Source organism: Sinohyriopsis cumingii, chromosome 8, assembly GCF_028554795.1.
Source record: "Sinohyriopsis cumingii isolate HCF-2022 chromosome 8, ASM2855479v2, whole genome shotgun sequence".
Classification (NCBI taxonomy): domain Eukaryota; kingdom Metazoa; phylum Mollusca; class Bivalvia; order Unionida; family Unionidae; genus Sinohyriopsis; species Sinohyriopsis cumingii.
Genome location: NC_142968.1, coordinates 125,534,558 through 125,553,320, shown reverse-complemented (window position 1 = coordinate 125,553,320; position 18,763 = coordinate 125,534,558). Strand labels below are relative to the sequence as shown.

At 34.4% G+C, this 18,763-nt stretch overlaps 1 protein-coding gene across 2 annotated transcripts in view; it reads right to left on the bottom strand.

Moving 5' to 3' along the window:
• LOC149794584 (kyphoscoliosis peptidase-like) overlaps positions 1-12,604 on the bottom strand; it is a 32,354-nt gene extending 19,750 nt beyond the window's left edge. Inside the window, exon 1 of one of the 2 annotated variants that reach the window (XM_089968873.1) lies at positions 12,281-12,604. In XM_089968873.1, coding sequence (XP_089824999.1) covers positions 12,281-12,343 — 63 coding nt within the window. In that variant the 5' untranslated portion in view covers positions 12,344-12,604. The remainder of the gene's footprint in view (positions 1-12,280) is intronic. The other variant, XM_089968872.1, reaches the window with a different exon arrangement.
• Positions 12,605-18,763: the final 6,159 nt, after the last annotated feature.

The window sequence follows — 18,763 nt, the reverse complement described above, 5'->3', positions numbered from 1 at the left end:
TGTTTGCGTATTTTTTTTTTATTTGTTACTCTGTAGCAAGATTCAGCTTTATTCAATAACCCCTTCACGCCATCTGGATACGCCTTTTACTGTTGCTTTGATGATCAATATGGTGCAGAGCTACAGGGGAAATCAGGTTTAAGATCGTGTTTTCACTGATCTATGGTAGCGTAAGGAAAAGTACTTCCTTGTATTTGGTTTTTTGAATTGTATAATTTACAGGCGTCAAATAGTGGCGCTAAGTTACGAAAATGTTACTCTGTAGCAAGATTCAGCTTTATTCAATAACCCCTTCACGGCAATTGGAAATAATGACGTCTCGTCAATTTAACCTCGGTTGATGTTATTTGATATTTGATTGCGAGCTAATATAAAAATTATTAATACATTGATAAACCACTTGCAGTATTTAACTAATAGCTAGTGTTATCCTTGAGACCAGGATATTACTATTATAAAAAATCTTCATTAATTTATATATGTCTGGACTGGAGCTACTTTTGTGCTCAGGTACACAAAACACATCAGAAAAAAGCAGTAAACAGATTTCATTGTTATAAGACATCTGCATTTAAAACTCCTGTATAATTTTTAGTCAACACGTTAGAGCATAAATTAAGCAGGCAAAAAAATCAACACTCTCCCAAAGAGTAACATGTACCAGGCTTTTAACAGCTCTTTCAATCATGTTTACCAACTGCGGTATTTTGAGACCCATATATATGAAATCAGGGACCTGTGTTGTCGAGATAGCTCCCTGAAAAAAATAAATTGTCAGCATGACAAATGCCCGACGCCTTGTTTGCTTAGGAACAATATGTTGAATGCCTATAGCGCTGATTATGTATATTTGCGTCTTAAGACGATATCACGCGACAGGAAAAGGCACTTAGGAAACATTTACATAACAAGAATGTTGGAACAGTATGTGAGACGAAATGAACGCCCTGTGATGTTAATATATTTTTCATTCTTTGTTCAAAGCAATAAAACACTATTTTAAAATGAACATCTTTATTCGTAATAATGCTATTAAATCAAACTGATTTTGGATATTTAATTTATTAAATGACAGTTTTTGTTGAATTGTATAGTTAGCAAAACCTTTCCTTTAAAACTAACATTTAAGAGTCATTGTTGATTTTTTGAAATGGTTCCGATACGAAAAATTCAGGGCATTATAAAATTTGAATTAAGTAAATCACTTAACACACTGTCTGCTCCAATTCTGCTAGACATGTGCCCGTACAAAATGTTTCACACTGGGGTGACAGAAGAATATTCCGTGAATTAAGCTTACGAGAGAGAGAGATTGCGCTGTTGCAGGTGGTACACAAACTGTGCAAAATATTTCAGCTAGCAAAAATACGTTTTACAAACCTCAAGAAATAAAATCAAATTTTGAAAAATAGCAAATGAAAACGTTTGGGTCAAACTAAAAGCGATATCAGCAATATAGATGGATCAAGATTGCAGGCTCAATAAATAATGATTGTCTTTTTTCCCCTGGCACTTAATTGATAGAGTACCAGGGCTTTTGGCTGGAATAGAGGGATTCGTCGGAATGTCTTCCGTTAGTAGATTATGTAATATATCGAACTCTGACAGATATGTCTTTTTGTGCGAGATGTAACGGCGCCATATATTGTCATATAAGTCATCACTGCAATGCTCTGATATGACAACATATGACATTGATTTCATTATTCCAACTTGCATTTTGCGATAATGTTACTGGTAACATTAGCTGCTCAATATTTTAACTTCAAGGTGTTATTTATTCACAGTTATGGTGATTTACACATGGATCCAATGAAATGTCACAATACATACAATTATTTAGATTTAGTTTTGAAGATGTGACGTTGCATGATTCCAGTATCATACCTATCAAATTTGGAAAGAAATACTGAAAGTTGTAAACCCTCGAGTGTACTTCCGATATACAAAGTAAATGCAAACAAAGAACAATGTAAAATAGAATATACATCGTATATTAATAATAAAATATATAACCATTGATTTAGAACTTTGATAAAGATCTTAACTAATTTAGACCAAAATTTTCGAGATTTGATATGAATAATTTACACCAGGTCCCGCAAATTCACCTCTAGAATGCCAATATTGGAGTGAACCAGTTTTATCTAGCATTCAATACGGACATAATGATGCATATGTCCAGCTCAGGGGTTCTAATGTGAAACAAATCGCTAACAGTGATCCTCCCTCATCATAATGTTTGCTAAGGTTTTCACATGACTTATTTAAAGTTTCGTAAGTGAGATTTTCAACACATTTCGTATGGACAAAGCATGATTAAGGTACCTAAATATTCATATCATTGTACGGTGTATCAAAATTCATTTGTTAGAACATGGACACGACGAAAATGTCGAAATTCAACTAATTTTCAAGCTAAATTTGATCGTTAATAAGGTGGATGTATAAAGATGCAGAATATGTCTTACGTAACGATACGCTACAATTACCAGCTACACTCAGAGAAAAGTCTATTCGGGATCATATAAGATAACAATTGTGTAAGAGATTGGATGTGTTTTTGTTTGTAAGTGTAGAACCTCATTAGTGGACAGAAAGTGACAGTTTTGAAATGCAACCAGAGCATTGCATTTTTAATGTTTATAAAATCTTCTGTCAAGGTCAATTAAAAATCTTGGTCAGTGTTGTTTCGATATTTCACAGTGGAGTATTACGAATATGGCTTTTCGTATTGCGTTTTCGAGAAAATAACATCCAGGCGATACTTTTGTAAAACCTGATTATTGATTAGTTATGTTGTGTTCCATCTCGTCCCGTTATGAGATAACGAAAGTTGTTAATTTTGAACCCAGATTGTTAAGTAACTGAATCTACTCTCTAGATTTTTCCAACTGGTTTATTGAGATCAAATTGTTCAAGTTTTACTAGTCATATGTTCTTTAAATTACTTCAGAAGAAAACAATTTAAAGTATCAAAATCTCCATTCGACTGTTGATGTAGGAACATTCGTTTGAGAGAATATGGACAGTACAAAAATACTAAATGTCTGATATGATTGCAACCATGTTTGGTACTTAAAACGTGTGTTTAATAAAGATGCAAACATAAACATACACACAATCATCAGCTGCACTCATAGTAAATTATGTTCTTATCATGTGAGATTAAAGTTGTCCAAGGTTGTTGAAAATAATACCGCAAAAACAGAACCTCAATACTGGTCAAAAAGTGATTATGTTTTAGTGCAAGCAGGGCAGTGCATTTTTTAAAATTTTATATAATGTTCTAATAAATTGGGTAAACATTTTCTTTTACAAGTATTTTTAACAGCAAAGTATTACAAATATACATTGTGAGTATTGATTGTTCAGGAAATTATTCCAGGGGATAACGTCAAAAAAATAAAAGTAAAGTTTTGTCATTTCAGACCAGGATAAACAGAGGTCATTCGTCAAAATGTAACCATTTTCAAATATTTCGATTCTCTACGTTTACACAGAGACATCGATACACTTTAAAATGTCCTATACTTTTCAAGACGGAAATAAAAGTTTGACTTCCAGTTCTGACTCGTTAATGGGCTTCAAGCTTAAAAGTAAATAAAAGAGTGGAAAAAAATGAATCCACGAGAATTTATATTCTTCGTAAAATCAAAATCGCCGTAATATTTTTGGTTTTCATTATTCGTGGTGGTATTTGAAAGATTTGTATCATTATAATAATTCAATTGACATTGTTCAAGAAAGTAATAATCCAACGCATTCTAGGACACCCATTAGTTTTAAAGCTTACAATGCTTCACATATAGGATTCTGTGTCTATCTGCTGCATGAGTCTTGCAGCTTTGATTTTGTACATTTGAAACATCCCAGAGAGAGCATTTAGCGCCCGTCCGCTGTATGGGACTAAGGGAAAAAGAATCACGTTCAACATGCGCTTAACAAAACACCCAACGCATTCGATTCTTATGTCACTGAAATAGATATCAACCATGAATATTTGAATAATGAAACTAACTTGAAACAAAAGGAAACCCAACTTTAACATTAAAATGGGCCACCAAGATGCTGCTTTTTGGCTTTGTCATTGATATTGATATTGATGATATAAAATGTTTACACATGTCAGGACATGCATCTTCCCCCAAAGAATTGAGAAATGAGAACGAACAACTACTGACATGCATGATGGTGGACGAGGCCAGTCACAGACAGAGCATACTAATCAATATAAACATGATGTACACCAGCAGTAACGAATCTTTTACATAAAAACACATGCGAACAAACACCTCTGGGTTGGAATTTCCATGTTGTATATTGACGCATACGAAAGATTATACTTTGATAGGCCAGAGTAATCAGTTCCATTGATATTGTACCCCGTTAATGCAAGGAGGGGATGGGTGCCGTGAGTGTCCCCCCCTCCCACACACGATTCAGAGGGCCCAAAATAAATTACCAGATTCGAGCGGACTTCCTAAAGCTCAGCGATAAATTTCTTTGGAAACTTTGTGTACACAAAATGATAATCAGCCATGGCCTAAAATCCATTGTAACAACCAGAAATGATATAATAATGTGGAACTAATATCAACAGAAACGTATGACTGACATCAGAGAAAGTTGCAATTGATAAATGAACTATCAATGCAACTGTTGCGTACCTTCGAAACTTTATATGGTAGTTTTCGATGAGAGGCTACAGACTATTTTCATACTGAGTGGACCTTTGAGAGGAGAGAATGATCTCACTTACCTCAGAGTTACGCACCTTCTGGGTACTGATGATTTGATCTCATTTGCGAATTCCAATCATCAGCGGATCAGAGCTAGTCTCTGGACTGGTAAGCAAGATCAACCAATACCATGCAAAATCACATCATTAGTAATCGCGGATCCCAGGCAGTATTGAAATAATGTCCGATCTTGATCATAATAGTTTATATTTTAGTCAAAAACAATCAGGTCAAACATATGGCTTCCAGAGTGGTAACAAATTCAGTTCATTAATATTCATCTATCTTGCTTCTTATCAAACTCTTTAGGATCTTTAAAATATAAGCCCATATTCAAATTTTCTAACAACTGGATCACAGTATGGCTTCCATAGTGGTAACAAGTTCTCTGAACCACATGAAAGACACGCCTCGTTAATATTCAGGGATATCCTTCGTTATTGAAACTGTCCAGTATCAACATGCCATAGGAATATATATATCTTAACCTATTTAACTTCCAGCGAGGTAACAAGGTAACCCAGTCAGATGCAAAATCAACTCATTAATAGGCATACATTTTGCTCATAATCGCAACCTATTTAAGACCTAAGTGATGGAATATAATATTTCAAGTCTGATTTTAAAAACAGGTTTCATCGGAAATATGGTTTACTGTGTGGTAACACAGTTATTAACTGGCAATTGACACACGTCACAAGACGAATGCATGACCATAACAAAAGCGCACTTGGTCTTACCGCAAGGGATGCTTAAAATCAATGCAAAGATATATTCAAATGTCATTATGTCCGTCATGGGACATACACATCGTCTATACCAAACTGTGTCTCACAGAAAGACCTTTTTCTGTTTCGTCGTCCATAAATATTTATCTCTTTCCCAGCACTGGAGTGTAAACATCGGATATTTTTAGCTTCTTGGGGATCGTTGTTATACTTAACTTTATATTAAAGCCAATTAATGACCATAAACATGTTTACACAACCAAAAAAATAATAGATGTTGAATACAACATAAATGATACATTTCTCAATTATTCTAAGGTTGCTGTCACCCTGCCGAAGCCGAATAACACGCTATTATAATTTTGTCCACAGGGTAGACACTGCATTTACCAAGTTAATTTCATTTCGTTGACTGGCCGTTTTTTTGTCTCCATAACTAAAATTAAAATGCAAGAAACATTCGTCTTTTTTAGTTAAAGAGATCTTTAACTTTGATCTGTTAACAACAAGCTCAATAGGCGTGTTCTTATCCAACGTGCAAGTCATCCAAAAACTTTAATGAAGCTGCATGGTTCGGTGCAGAATATTTTGTATAGAACCATTTATTCTTTCAATAGTCCCAAACTTATAGTTTTCGAGGTCCAAGGCGTCACGCAGTCAGCGGGGCCCGGCCTGTGGAGTTGCATTTGTATGCCTAATATTGTTGTTCACCTTTTCCTAAGGCCAGTCCTGTTTTTCAGTCGCTGAACTGTTTCACTGAGTCCTAAATTGATAAAATTGTTCCATGCTCCAACTGAAATGCATCCACAGTTTTATTGTAGGACTATGATACAGAAATAATGTTATTGTATGGAAGACATGCTTGTCCTTTCCGTCAAAGTGACCTTGACATCTTTTGACTCTTACCTCAACCGTAAGCTATGCACAAAGTTCTGTCCAGGTATATCATACAAATGATGACATTGTGCAGAAACGGTTTTCCTTCTGTCAGTCACCAAAAATGGATATTTTACCTTAAAGTTGAATCCTTAATTCGGTCCTCCCTTAATACGAATACAAACCATTCACAGCATTTGGCAACTGTAGATGATTTAAAACCTAAGCTAACGTGAATAAGAGGAAGTGATAATGGACATTTAGATAGACAGATGGACAAAGACCTGTGCATTCTCTTACTGCACGTACGTCCAAAACAGCATTGGGGGTGGGGAGAAGAAGGTTTGTCTTTAATATCAGTTAAAAAGTATTTCAACAATGAAAACTTTGTTTACTTCTTACATTGGACTGATAAAAAATTATAATTGAAAATATAATTGAAAATACACCTGTACAGAGAGCATAGAAGTGACTTTAATATAGAATTAGACTAATAAAAGGCGTGTTTTAAAAACGATTCCACCAAGGTTGAACACCGAGAACTAGTCCAGTGTAAAATTAATCTTATATTGATTAACAGTGTTATCTATATATACATGCATGGCCTGTATTATGCATTGAATGTCTAGTGCGCTTATGGAATTAGGTATTTGTATTTGTGTATGACGTATTGTTCAGTGGAGAGATTAAACAAATCTATCTGATATGTGAGAATTATCTTACCTGTATAAAAGGGCCTGTATATTTCTTAGGTAAATAAACGAGAAAATCAGTAACATAATACAAAACCTGACATAAAAAGGACCCGTATAAGGAAATGATATTGGTTAAGAAGAGGAACTTATATTTTACTATTAACACACACAGAGATACGCGAACACACACACGAACACACACACAGGGAAACGCACTCACGAACACACACACACACACACACACACACACACACACACACATATATATATATATATATATATATATATATATATATATATATATATATATATATATATATATATACAGACAGAGCAAACAAAACGTAAAGTGCAATCCCTGAATTCTGAAGGAGAATGCTTGACAATACGAAAATAATTTTGTTTTTAAAAATACGAATATAAATCATTATCATACAGGTTAAAGGATCTTAAGTCGTACTCTTCGAAAATTCAAACCTAGGTCCGCGGGTCAACGGCACCCATGACCTTGTTAGTAAGCAAAGACCCCTATACCATCTCCTTGTGCATGAACACGTCATCGAAACATGATGCCACGGAGTCGGTGGTACAGGTATCCATGAGTAGCAGACACACAAAAGTTACTTTAATAATTAGTCAATTATTTTGGAAATCTTACATGCAAACACACAATTTTTAATGTTTGACTTCCCTTCATTCTATAGTTTTGATGATTCTATGGTTTCCAATGTATCACCGGCGTATTTAAATGTGTTATTCGCTCGACTGACATGTGATTAGAGTTTACTTGTTTCAGGAAAACTGAGCGTACTAAATTGTACTTATATAAACAGCTCGATCCTTGGTCATTCTCTGAGCTTTTCAATCGTATTCTGCAATTTGATTTCATTAGAACTTTGTGCTAATGACCAGTTAAATTTATGGGGATATATATATATATATATATATATATATATATATATATATATATATATATATATATATATATATATATATATATATATATATATATTTGTAGAGGAAATAAAAGCAATTATAAAAGACTTTACCAATAAAGGAAATAGGGATATTATTAATGAGTTGGACACTTTAAAAAATATTTTTATAAAGAAAGCCATCAGCTACTCGTCTATAAGGAGAGGAAAGCAAAAAATGGAGAAAGAATCTATAAAAAGAAGACTAGACAAAAATGTAACTGAAGATGAAAAACAAAAACTAAATGATAGACAAAACATAATCCTAAATGAGGAAAAGAATGGCAGAGAAATTAGAGCCGGCAAATTTACAAAAATATATAAAAAGGCAAAAGGGCTATATAAAGGAGGAGAATTAAGGAGAGGAGGGGAAAAACATGTAGAAAATTTTAGGGATGGGGAGAGAACAATATCGGGGAAAACAGATATTTTAGGTTACATCAGGGAATTTTATAGCAACCTGTACAAATCACAAGAAATCGAAGAAGATATTATAGAAAAATTATTTAGAAGGAATGCCATGTGAGAGGATATCGCCAGAACATAAACTCCTATGTGATGATTTCATCTCCACACAAGAAATTAAACAAACTATAAACCAACTATCTAAGAAGAAATCCCCAGGTGGAGATGGACTCACTGCGGAATTCTATCAAAAATTCCAAAGTGAGTTGTCGTCCATTCTAGATTGGTTATATAATAATATACTCTTAAGAAATGAAACAATGACTTAATCAATGAGGGAGGGAATCATTACATTAATATACAAAGGGAAGGGGGAGAGGCAGGATTTAAAAAATCGGAGGCCCATCTCCCTCCTAAATATAAATTATAAAATTTTAAGTAAAGTTCTAGCTAATAGAGTTAAAAGAGAATGGGTAAAATAATTAATTATAATAAGACATGCGGGGCGGAAGGTAGAGACATACAAAATAATATTCTAAGTATAATAACCATTGTTGATTGCTTACAAGAAACGGGCCAAAAGGTGCCATGGTACTTTTTGACCAAGAAAAAGCCTTTGACAGATTGAAACAAAACTATGTACAAAATGTATAAGAGAAATTTGGTTTTGGAAAAAATTTCCAAACGTGGACTAAAATCCTGTAGAAAGAAATCACTGCAAAAGTACAGGTAAATGGCGCTACCATAGGAAAATTTGACATTAAAAGATCGGTGAGGCAAGGTTGCCCACTATCAATACTTTTATACGTAATAGGAATTGAAATTCTGAGCATAAAAATAAGGATAAACAAAAGTGTAGATGGTATTCAAATCCCAAATATAATGGAAAATATAGAAATGCTCTAACAAGCTGATGATTGTACAAACTTTATAAGAACCCCAAACTCATTTAAGCACCTTGAAAAGGAATATGAGAAATTCGGTAAAGCATCAGGGTCAAAAATAAACCATGATAAAACTGAAATATTAAAAATAGGCAACTGGCGGGGAAATCACCCGTACTAACCCCGCATTTAATAAAATATCGAGTGAAAGCATTAGGGATCTTTTTTTTGGAAAAGGAGAGGAACAAGAAAACTGCAAAAATATAAGAAACAAAGTAGAAAGGAATGTAGATATCTGGGCACTTATGCCACTTTGTCTAATGGAGCGAGCCCAAGTGGCCGAAACTTATATGTATGCGAACATTACTTTTATTTTAAAATCCATATATATAAACAACAAGAAACTATAAAAAATAGATAACAGTATTATAAACTATATATGGAATTTTAAGATACACTGGATTACCGAATCCAATATCAATTAAATGGGTAAATTGTATAATAGATTCAAAATACTAAGCTCAGAACCAAAATCGGCCTGGGAAGAGTTATGCATATACTGGTTTGGGTTTACAATGCGAAATAGGGGATATATCTATAAGAATAATAAACTAATGAAAAAGCTGGAAATACCAAACAAATTTAAATATATTAAAGGCTTGTTAATTAAATACAGGGATGAGAGGGGTCTATGGGAACAAGATGAAAAACTGATGTATAAATTGTTAAGAGAACAAAATACAAAAATGGTAAGATCTAAGGTGGAGCAAGAAAATACACATATAAATTGGGATAGAGCATGGGGGCACTGGGCGAAACTAGGCTCCCTAAAAATTCAAAGCCTCTGCTTCAAATACATGCACAATGCGTGGTTGACAGGAGAGGTGGCAGTGCGACGGCATATGATCAGAGTATCGCCAAAATGTCCGCTGTGTAAGAAAAAACCCTTTAGTAAAATACCTACAATGGTGCTATGAGAAAAGACGCAAAGCATAGGCTAGAAGTCATTTTGGAAATAAAAAAAGAGAAAGGTACCGGAGGAACCATATACTCTATCTAAATGGAAATTTTTGTTAAAAAAAATCCTTATATAAAATAACAAATTACATAACGGCTACTTTGATGGCCTGTGGGCAGGTTGTCACAATAGGTCGATAGCCTGCCAGGGCTACCTAACAGGGGAGGGGTGGGAAAGAGACACTGGTATAACGCCTAAGTACGGGCGCTACGCAAATGCGGACCGGGGCCCCGATCCCACCCATTTACCCTGGAGGAAACAAAGAAAAAATAAGTGCCATAAACAAAAATTAAATATTAGCATAGAAACGAAAGTCTATCTTCAAGCTAAACTATAATATAATATAATATAATATATAATTTAATGAGAACTCTGTTAAGTAATACTTTAATTACTTCAGCATTTCCCTTTAAGAGGGATGGGACAGGGCAACTATATGGGGTAAGTGCGAGGTAATGACGCCATGTGGCTATATCACATGGCTCTACGCGAAGTGGACAGGCCCATGAAAGAGCCTAAGAAAAACATCCCACATAGAACACGAACATACACATGCAAACATAACATAAATAGAGGGATTAGGAACCCTTTCAAACCCTTCTAACTATCTATATTTCCTCTTAACACTATACAGCTCCCGTACTGTATAGTTAAATAAAAAACATTTGGAACACTTTGGCTAATAACCTAAATTAAGAGCGGGCCAAACTCGAGTCTAGAGATATACAACTAAATAAAAAAAGTATGGACCCTAACTCGAGTACAGCCACCTCATTTTAAGAACAAATTATAAGAGGAGTGACACACATGATCATACACATAAAACAATAGGTTTTCTTTTTCTAATCATAATTAACGTACCACTCACTCGTCGAAATTCGAAATTATACTTATATTATACATAATAAAAATATAGGTCAGTATGACAACTGGGGTGATTGAAGAATACCGCTGTCCCGACACGAAAACTATATATAGCACTCACACAATATAGCAAAACACACATAGCAAACATGGCACTTAGGAGACCTCTAGCAAAGGTCACAAATAAATTCTAGGGAAGAGATTTCGAGTAAGGTGAAGGAAACCTAGCTCGGATGATCAACCCTATAGAAAACACTAGAAAACTATAAATACCCCATCAAAAATGTAATCAGAGAAATTGTTGATCGAAATTCTTTATTTGAATATAACAAACAACACACCTTCGGGGGATACCCATAAAGCACTTTTTGTGTTTTTTTAGGAAATTAGGGAGGTAAATTCAGTCCATTAAAACTTTATTTATGTCGATTATCGAGTGTTTTGTGCAAAATCGTATTCGAACTTTATTCTACATTAATTTACACCGCTTATGCCAATTTCTCAGCTTAAAATAGTAAAGAGATTAACGATGATTCTGCGGAACAGGATAATATCTAAGAGACTTCAGAAAACTAATGAATAGGGAAGAAAACGACTTTGTAAGCCTATGAATACTGACCCAACGAACTTTAAATGGATTTGAGGCACTTTTGGAAGACAAATACGTTATTAGAGATAACATTTAATGCATAGAAACTAGTTTTAAACAAGATTTCTTGGAAGAATAATATTTATCAGCATAGTCAGAGCATGTTAGGCAGATGAATATAAAACAAGTGAGCAATTGAATGGTTCATTCAAATCTTAATTTTTGTTTTATTTAGAATCTTCTAAACAAATATCTCTCATTAGGCAGAGAAGTTTGTAAAAGAGACAATGAAGTACAGCGATGTCTCTCTTTGTTGACTCTACTTTATTAAGGAAAGAGAACAAAACAAACAAGCAAACAAGAACACAGACAAACAAATATACAAACAAACCAACAAACAAGCAAACACACACCCACCCTCACAAAAAACGAAGAAAAAACCCCAAAACAAATAAACTATAAATCAGGATTTAAATATATCGTGTGACGCCCTATGTTTTCTTACCTTCCCCTGGTCACGTTCAACCTTTGTTGACACAACAGGTGATTTTGATGATGAACAGCCCATAATATGCTTTCGTCTCTTCCTTTTTTGTCAGAGATCGACTGACTTATAACCTCTGCAGAAACCAATACCAGTCCTACGGCTTGGAGGACATAGTCATAATCTGTCAGAACAATATCATCGCACGATAACCAAAACTGAGACGCAGTTGGCTTTCAATTATACGGGCTACATTCAGGTCGTGCTTATAGGTGCGCTACATTTATATACCCTGCAAAGCAAGGACGTATCTAAACGAACCATAGAGGTTACATGACACACAGTATTTGCCTAAACAGTACTGTACACGTAAGGAATACTGATCCACAGTTAGTTGTAAATATTATGGCACCTCTTGTTGTGTGTGGTCTTCGAGTAAAAAACACTACACTGTATTTAACAAATACATTGGCTTTATAATCAATATGGTCGAGTCCTGACAGCGTACGGTGAATGTATAGCTCTGCATAATAAAAATAAAACAAAGAGAACATAAAGCAAATTACATAGGTCTACCATTTGATATTAGTAAACCCTCTCTCTCTCTCTCAAGATTTAAATGTTCCGGCCATAAATTATATATATATATCTGTGTGCTTGTGCGCGTGTGTGTGTGTGTTAATTATAATTGACATTTTAAAGAAGCAAATTTTCCGATCATTTTAAATATGGTTTAATTTCATTGAATGATTCATTCAAATCTTAATTTTTGTTTTATTTAGAATCTTCTAAACAAATAACTTCGCTGTTGTGATTCTGTTTAAGTAAGGTCTAACCGTCCTCAATTATTTTTCTGTGTGAAGACATATTACATGAGGTAATTGTTTTGCTCTCTTGTTTTATATTCATACGTTTTCAATTTGATTTAAATACAAAAAGTGATAAGAGATATAATGCAATGTTATATATTAAACTTTTAATATTTGCAAAACACGCTCATCGCTATTTCATCTCTTAAAGTCAGCCATCTGGAGCGTTATGTGCACGTGACCAATCTCATTGAGATCCATTCCAGTTTTACAGTGGATTAGAAGAGTTGGTGGTGCAGGTTTCTCAGCTTATATTATTTGGGATATCGCTATACTTTTCACATTCTAAGGTTAACTTTAAACCCGAGTAGTCTCAAGGTCGAAAGAGGGAAGGCTCCGAAGGTTGTTGTTGTTGTTCTAGGGTTTAACGCCATTTTTCAGCACAAGATAGGCTATACATGGCGGCCAGTATAACTGGTGGAGGAAGAACCCTGGAAAACCCAGGGAAGAACCACCGACCCACGAGAAGCTACTGGCAGGCTTTCCCAGGCTCCGAAGGTAACTCAGGATATGGGCTTAGTGCAAGTATTTCCAGAAATGTATGCTGAACGCTTTAAATGAAGTGAACTAATACTTGACACCGGTTCGATGGCATACTTATATAAACTAAAACCATTTATCCCAGTTAAAATATCGTACATGAATATAACAGACATACAGCGGGTGTGCCAAATGTATATAGAAACAATAATTACCTTTGTGAAGAATCGATGCTCACACCTGTTGATATACAATCCATTAAAATATACCCAGGCTTAGCGGCCTCAGTTAAAAGAACGGTCAAATTGCATATATTCAGCCATACTAACAGACAATAGTTGTTGTTCTCTATCATTCGCTCAAAACAAAGAATGTTTTGCTAATCGTCTAATTCTGACTTGTCTGCTAAGTATTGTTAAGAGCTATATCACAAACAAAATGTGCGGTACTATTGAATTTCACCATGGCCCATCGCTACCTATACCTGCGTTAGTTTAATCTCAGTAGGAAGAAACATTTTAGGAGATCACACAAAGCAAAACCCATACATTAGTAATATTTGTGTACGTATTGTTTTTTTAAATTAATTATTGAAATATGCAGTTCTCATTTCTGAGCCGTAGGATATAATGCTAGAACATATGCACAGCAGCATTTTTCTGACAGATTTGAATGAAATCTATTTAGCCACATTTAAACCACCCAGCTATACAACCGTCATACAATCTGCCATTGATCTTCATTATGAAATATAATCTACCTTTGAAATAGGGGATAAGTCACAGTGAGCAGGATTGAATGCTTAATAATTCAGTATATAATCAATATCAAATATTATGTTTCAGAAGGTATCAATTATTGCAGATCAATGCTACCTTTTGAAGTGGGTAAATGTGAACATACACGTATTATTGTCGTGGGCAGTATGTACAAAAGTATTGTCATATACTGTACGTACACAAAGATAAGCAACACTCTCTATTGTCATATACTGTATGTACAAAAAGACAAGCAGCACTCAATATTGGTCGCTCATACTTTGGGGATATGTTTCCATTCACCAAATCATCTTGCCAACACTATCTTATACACGATCAGGTCCGATATTGAAAATTTTAGGCAGCATCTCATATAAAAGAGAAGGAGGTAATTTATAAAAAAGAACACTGCTTACTTATAAAATAAACATTAAATCGCAAAATATTTTCAAGTGTACCCTGTGGTCTCAGTAACAAGGTGTTTATATTTCGGGCACTGATTTAAAAAAAAAAATGCTATTCTTTGGGTGGGGTTTGATTTCTTGAATATTGTTACAAGCATATTTTTTACTGATTATTGTACCATCGATTTATAACTGTACTGTTTACTTTTTAGACGCAGGGCTTGAACATCAGTCAAGAGGTGAGTGCTCCAAAATGGACCTAGACAGACTATATGTGTGTGCGTGTGTGCGTGTGTGCGTGCGTGCATGCATGCATGCATGTATGTATGTACGTATGTATGCATGCATGTATTACATTGTTTACTTGCACATTAGCACAATCCTCAACATTCTACACCAACCAAGTCGGGATGGGGAGGAAGCGACAATATTAATACAGAAATAAACAAAAAAGATACATGTACATGGTCGTGTGATTTAATCAACAATATATGCGCAGCAAAGAGTATATGCTAATGAGAGCGTACACCAAAGTTGGAATAGTTAATTACTTGCCTCTAAGAACAGTTATTGTACTTCAAGTGCTGCATAATTAAGAATTGCCCTTTCATATCTTAAACGCTTACCATAACTATACATGTGCCCCTTCAGCAAGGTCTAGCTTATTTTAAAATCAAGAATATTTCGTAGTAAAACAAACATGTACAGATATGAAAATTGTATTTCACATGTATGCTATGGAATCGCTACTTAAGATGCACCAAGAGTGTAGTACATATGATAGGCATTGATCGGGACACAACTTACAAATAATTAACGTAGATTACGTTGCACTTTCGGATACAATTCGAAAAATGTAATATTGGTATTTTTATATAAAGTTTACTAATTTCAAAAGAAGGCATGAGCAATGGTTCTTGCGATTTGCTGCTGTTTAAGACATACAATCTTGAAGTCATTAATGAGTCTAAAAATAGACACATGGTTAAAAGATGCTAAATATAAACGTGTAAATTCTCTATTAAGTTTTAGTGATATTGTATTTAGTAAGTATGGATTTAATCAAGTAACATCAAAGATCTCGTATAAAAATAGTGCAGTATCTGACGCATTGCGTAGTTGTGAAACCTTGTGTAGCTGTAGTCCGCATTACAACCTTAGAGAGAGACAATTGTTTCAACGTTAAGCACAGAAGGGATAGCTATATATTCACAAACTAACTTTGCGCCGAATTTACTCGGTTCTTTATCATTTGAAATCTACATATGTGAATATGTATAAACAGTTGTTTTTTTTTGAGGCATGTTAGCTTCTTTTGCAAAACCAAGTAGGTTTTTTTTCCACCTTAAAGCTCGAGAATAATGAAAATGTACAATCTAAAGGAGTGTATAGAATTCTTCAAACGTCAACGTCGATGTCCTGTCAAAGACCTGATTTGAAATGTCCTGTTAAACACAAAATCCGTACCTATGAAGGCTTTAAACAGTAACCGAGTAGATCTCATAAGCTTTTTATTCGATGACATTTTCATTCCATCGGTAAGATAAGAAGTAGGTAGAAAATTTCCAACCTCTCTTGAGTCATGTCGAGTTGTTGCCAATATTGTAACAAAACACTTTTCATCCGTGGATGAGGCTGTTTTTAGAACCTATCAAACATTTTGTATTTCTGTCGTTGATCACTTCATAGCTAATTGTTGCTTTATTATAAAGACAATGCTAGGTATGATGTCATAATATTGATCAATTCATCGTGTATATTTAAATGTATTCAGATCTAATGTCCGATATTGATTTCCTTACTAATAATACTCGGAAAATATGTCCAGTTATTCATTTCAGTAATGACTAATATTGTTTAGTTCTATCACCTGTGTATAAAAAATGTTGCTTCAACGTGGACAAATTAGGAAACAAACATTCGACAATGATATCCATGTTTTTTGTATGGACAGGCCAGATAATCACATTTATATACAGATTTGTCTTTAGTTGAAATAATTCCTATCTAATAAAATATAGACAAATATATTATTCAAGCTCGGGAGGTTATATAGAGCATGTACGCGAATGAAGTCTACAAGAGGAAGTGGGTAGTTGGAATAGCCATCCCTAGTAAACTGATAACAGTCATAAAAATCAGTAACAAATAATTCAGATATTTAAAATGAATTATAGGGGTCGCTTTAACAAGAAACTGAAGTGAATGGAGCATCATTAATTCATCCAGAATGACAAATATACAAGTATGGACTTATTGTTGTATACTTCCAATAATTCTAAGGACTGATACAATACCAACTAACATTTAGATTGGGACTCAGGAGCTACATGCGTAGCCACCGTGTGCAGCACAACTAGCGTCATCATTGAACACGATGGACAACCGAAGAAGAAGAAGAAGATATGGTACATGACTGTATCAATAGTGTGTGTAATTATTGTTCATCATTAGGTTGTGGTTATTCTACTTGCAACTGACAAGCCTTGTTTGGATAAAACGTTGATCCAATTGAAATTGAAATCATTGATTTATACCCTGATTTTGCAGTTACCAGAGCAAAGGTAGAAAGAGATCTAGAAATAAAGCTGATCAGGAAATTATTCCTTTAGCTGACACATCTGTTAGTCCTTTTATGAGGTAGCCTTTTCTCCAGGTATGGATCAGTCAAAAGGTATTGCTCACAGTGATGCTCTTTTAACTACTTACTTTCTTTATTATAATCAGTGTGGCAACCTACAATCACTTGTCGACAAACAGAGAAAAGATCCCGAGATCTTATGTTTGTCTGAGAGAGTTATTAATGAAAGTGATTCAGAAGAGGTACCAATTTGCTTTTATTTTTCAAATATGTGGTCATAATGAGAAAATATAGTCACCACCTGAGGTACACGCTGGTGACGAGTGGTCAGGGAGCTATCATAGTGTTGTTCCTTAGTCGTTTAGACAGGAAGTTTTTAGTTTATCCCATGAAACTGACTTGGCTGTCCATATAGGAGTCAATAAGACTTATCACAAGATTTTAAAGATCCTTTTTATTGGCCAACAATTTTAAGCGATGTTTGTAAATACTTCAGATTTTGTCATGGCAGGTTTTACTCCTATTGAACCAGTTTTGGGACATAGTGTCCATAGAACAATGAAATTGTCAAAAGAGAAACGTCTTTCAACAGACGATTCAGAGATTAATCCTTTTGATTATATATCTGATTTAAATACAAGCTGTCAAAGGCTTAGTAGCAAGAAGGAATCTGTACTCTACTCTGCTCAATCAAACTCGAAATTTAAGTTATGACAAAACTACAAAGAAAAGAACTTTTCAGTTTGGTGATCAAGTTCTGGCTCTCTTGCCCATAAATCAAAGCCCTCTTTAGGCTTGGTATTCTGGTCCTTATTAACTAAAAAGAAAGTAATCGACACAAATTATATCATCAGTACTCCTGGGAATCGGAAACATAAATAACTCTACCATAAAAATATGCGGAAGGAGTATAATGATAGAGATAGCCCTGTTAATCATTTAATCACTTTAGTTGTACCTGTCCCTAAAGTGAAGATTTAAACGAAGGTGTGCAATTAGTGACTTTGGTGTAACCAATCTTTGAAATTCGGAAAAATTAGAGGCTCTGGACCAGAAACTTTCACATCTACAGCTATAAGAGAATAGTGAACTGAAACGTCTGTTATTATTAATATGAGCACTTGCTTCCAGATGGTCCAACATGAACAAATAAAATAAACCGTGAAGATAAAATCGTAGAATCTACACACGTGAAACAGCATCCTTACAGAATGAATCCTTTCAAGTGGGAATGTCTCAGAAAAAGGTAATTAATATTTGAAGGAGAATGCTTTTATTGATTCAAGCAAAAGTAATTTGACTTCGCCATGTATTCTCATACCTAAGTCAGATAATGCTTTCAATATGTGTACTGATTAAAGGTAAGTGAACATTGTCACCTAAACAGATTCATTTCCAACTCCAAGCATCGA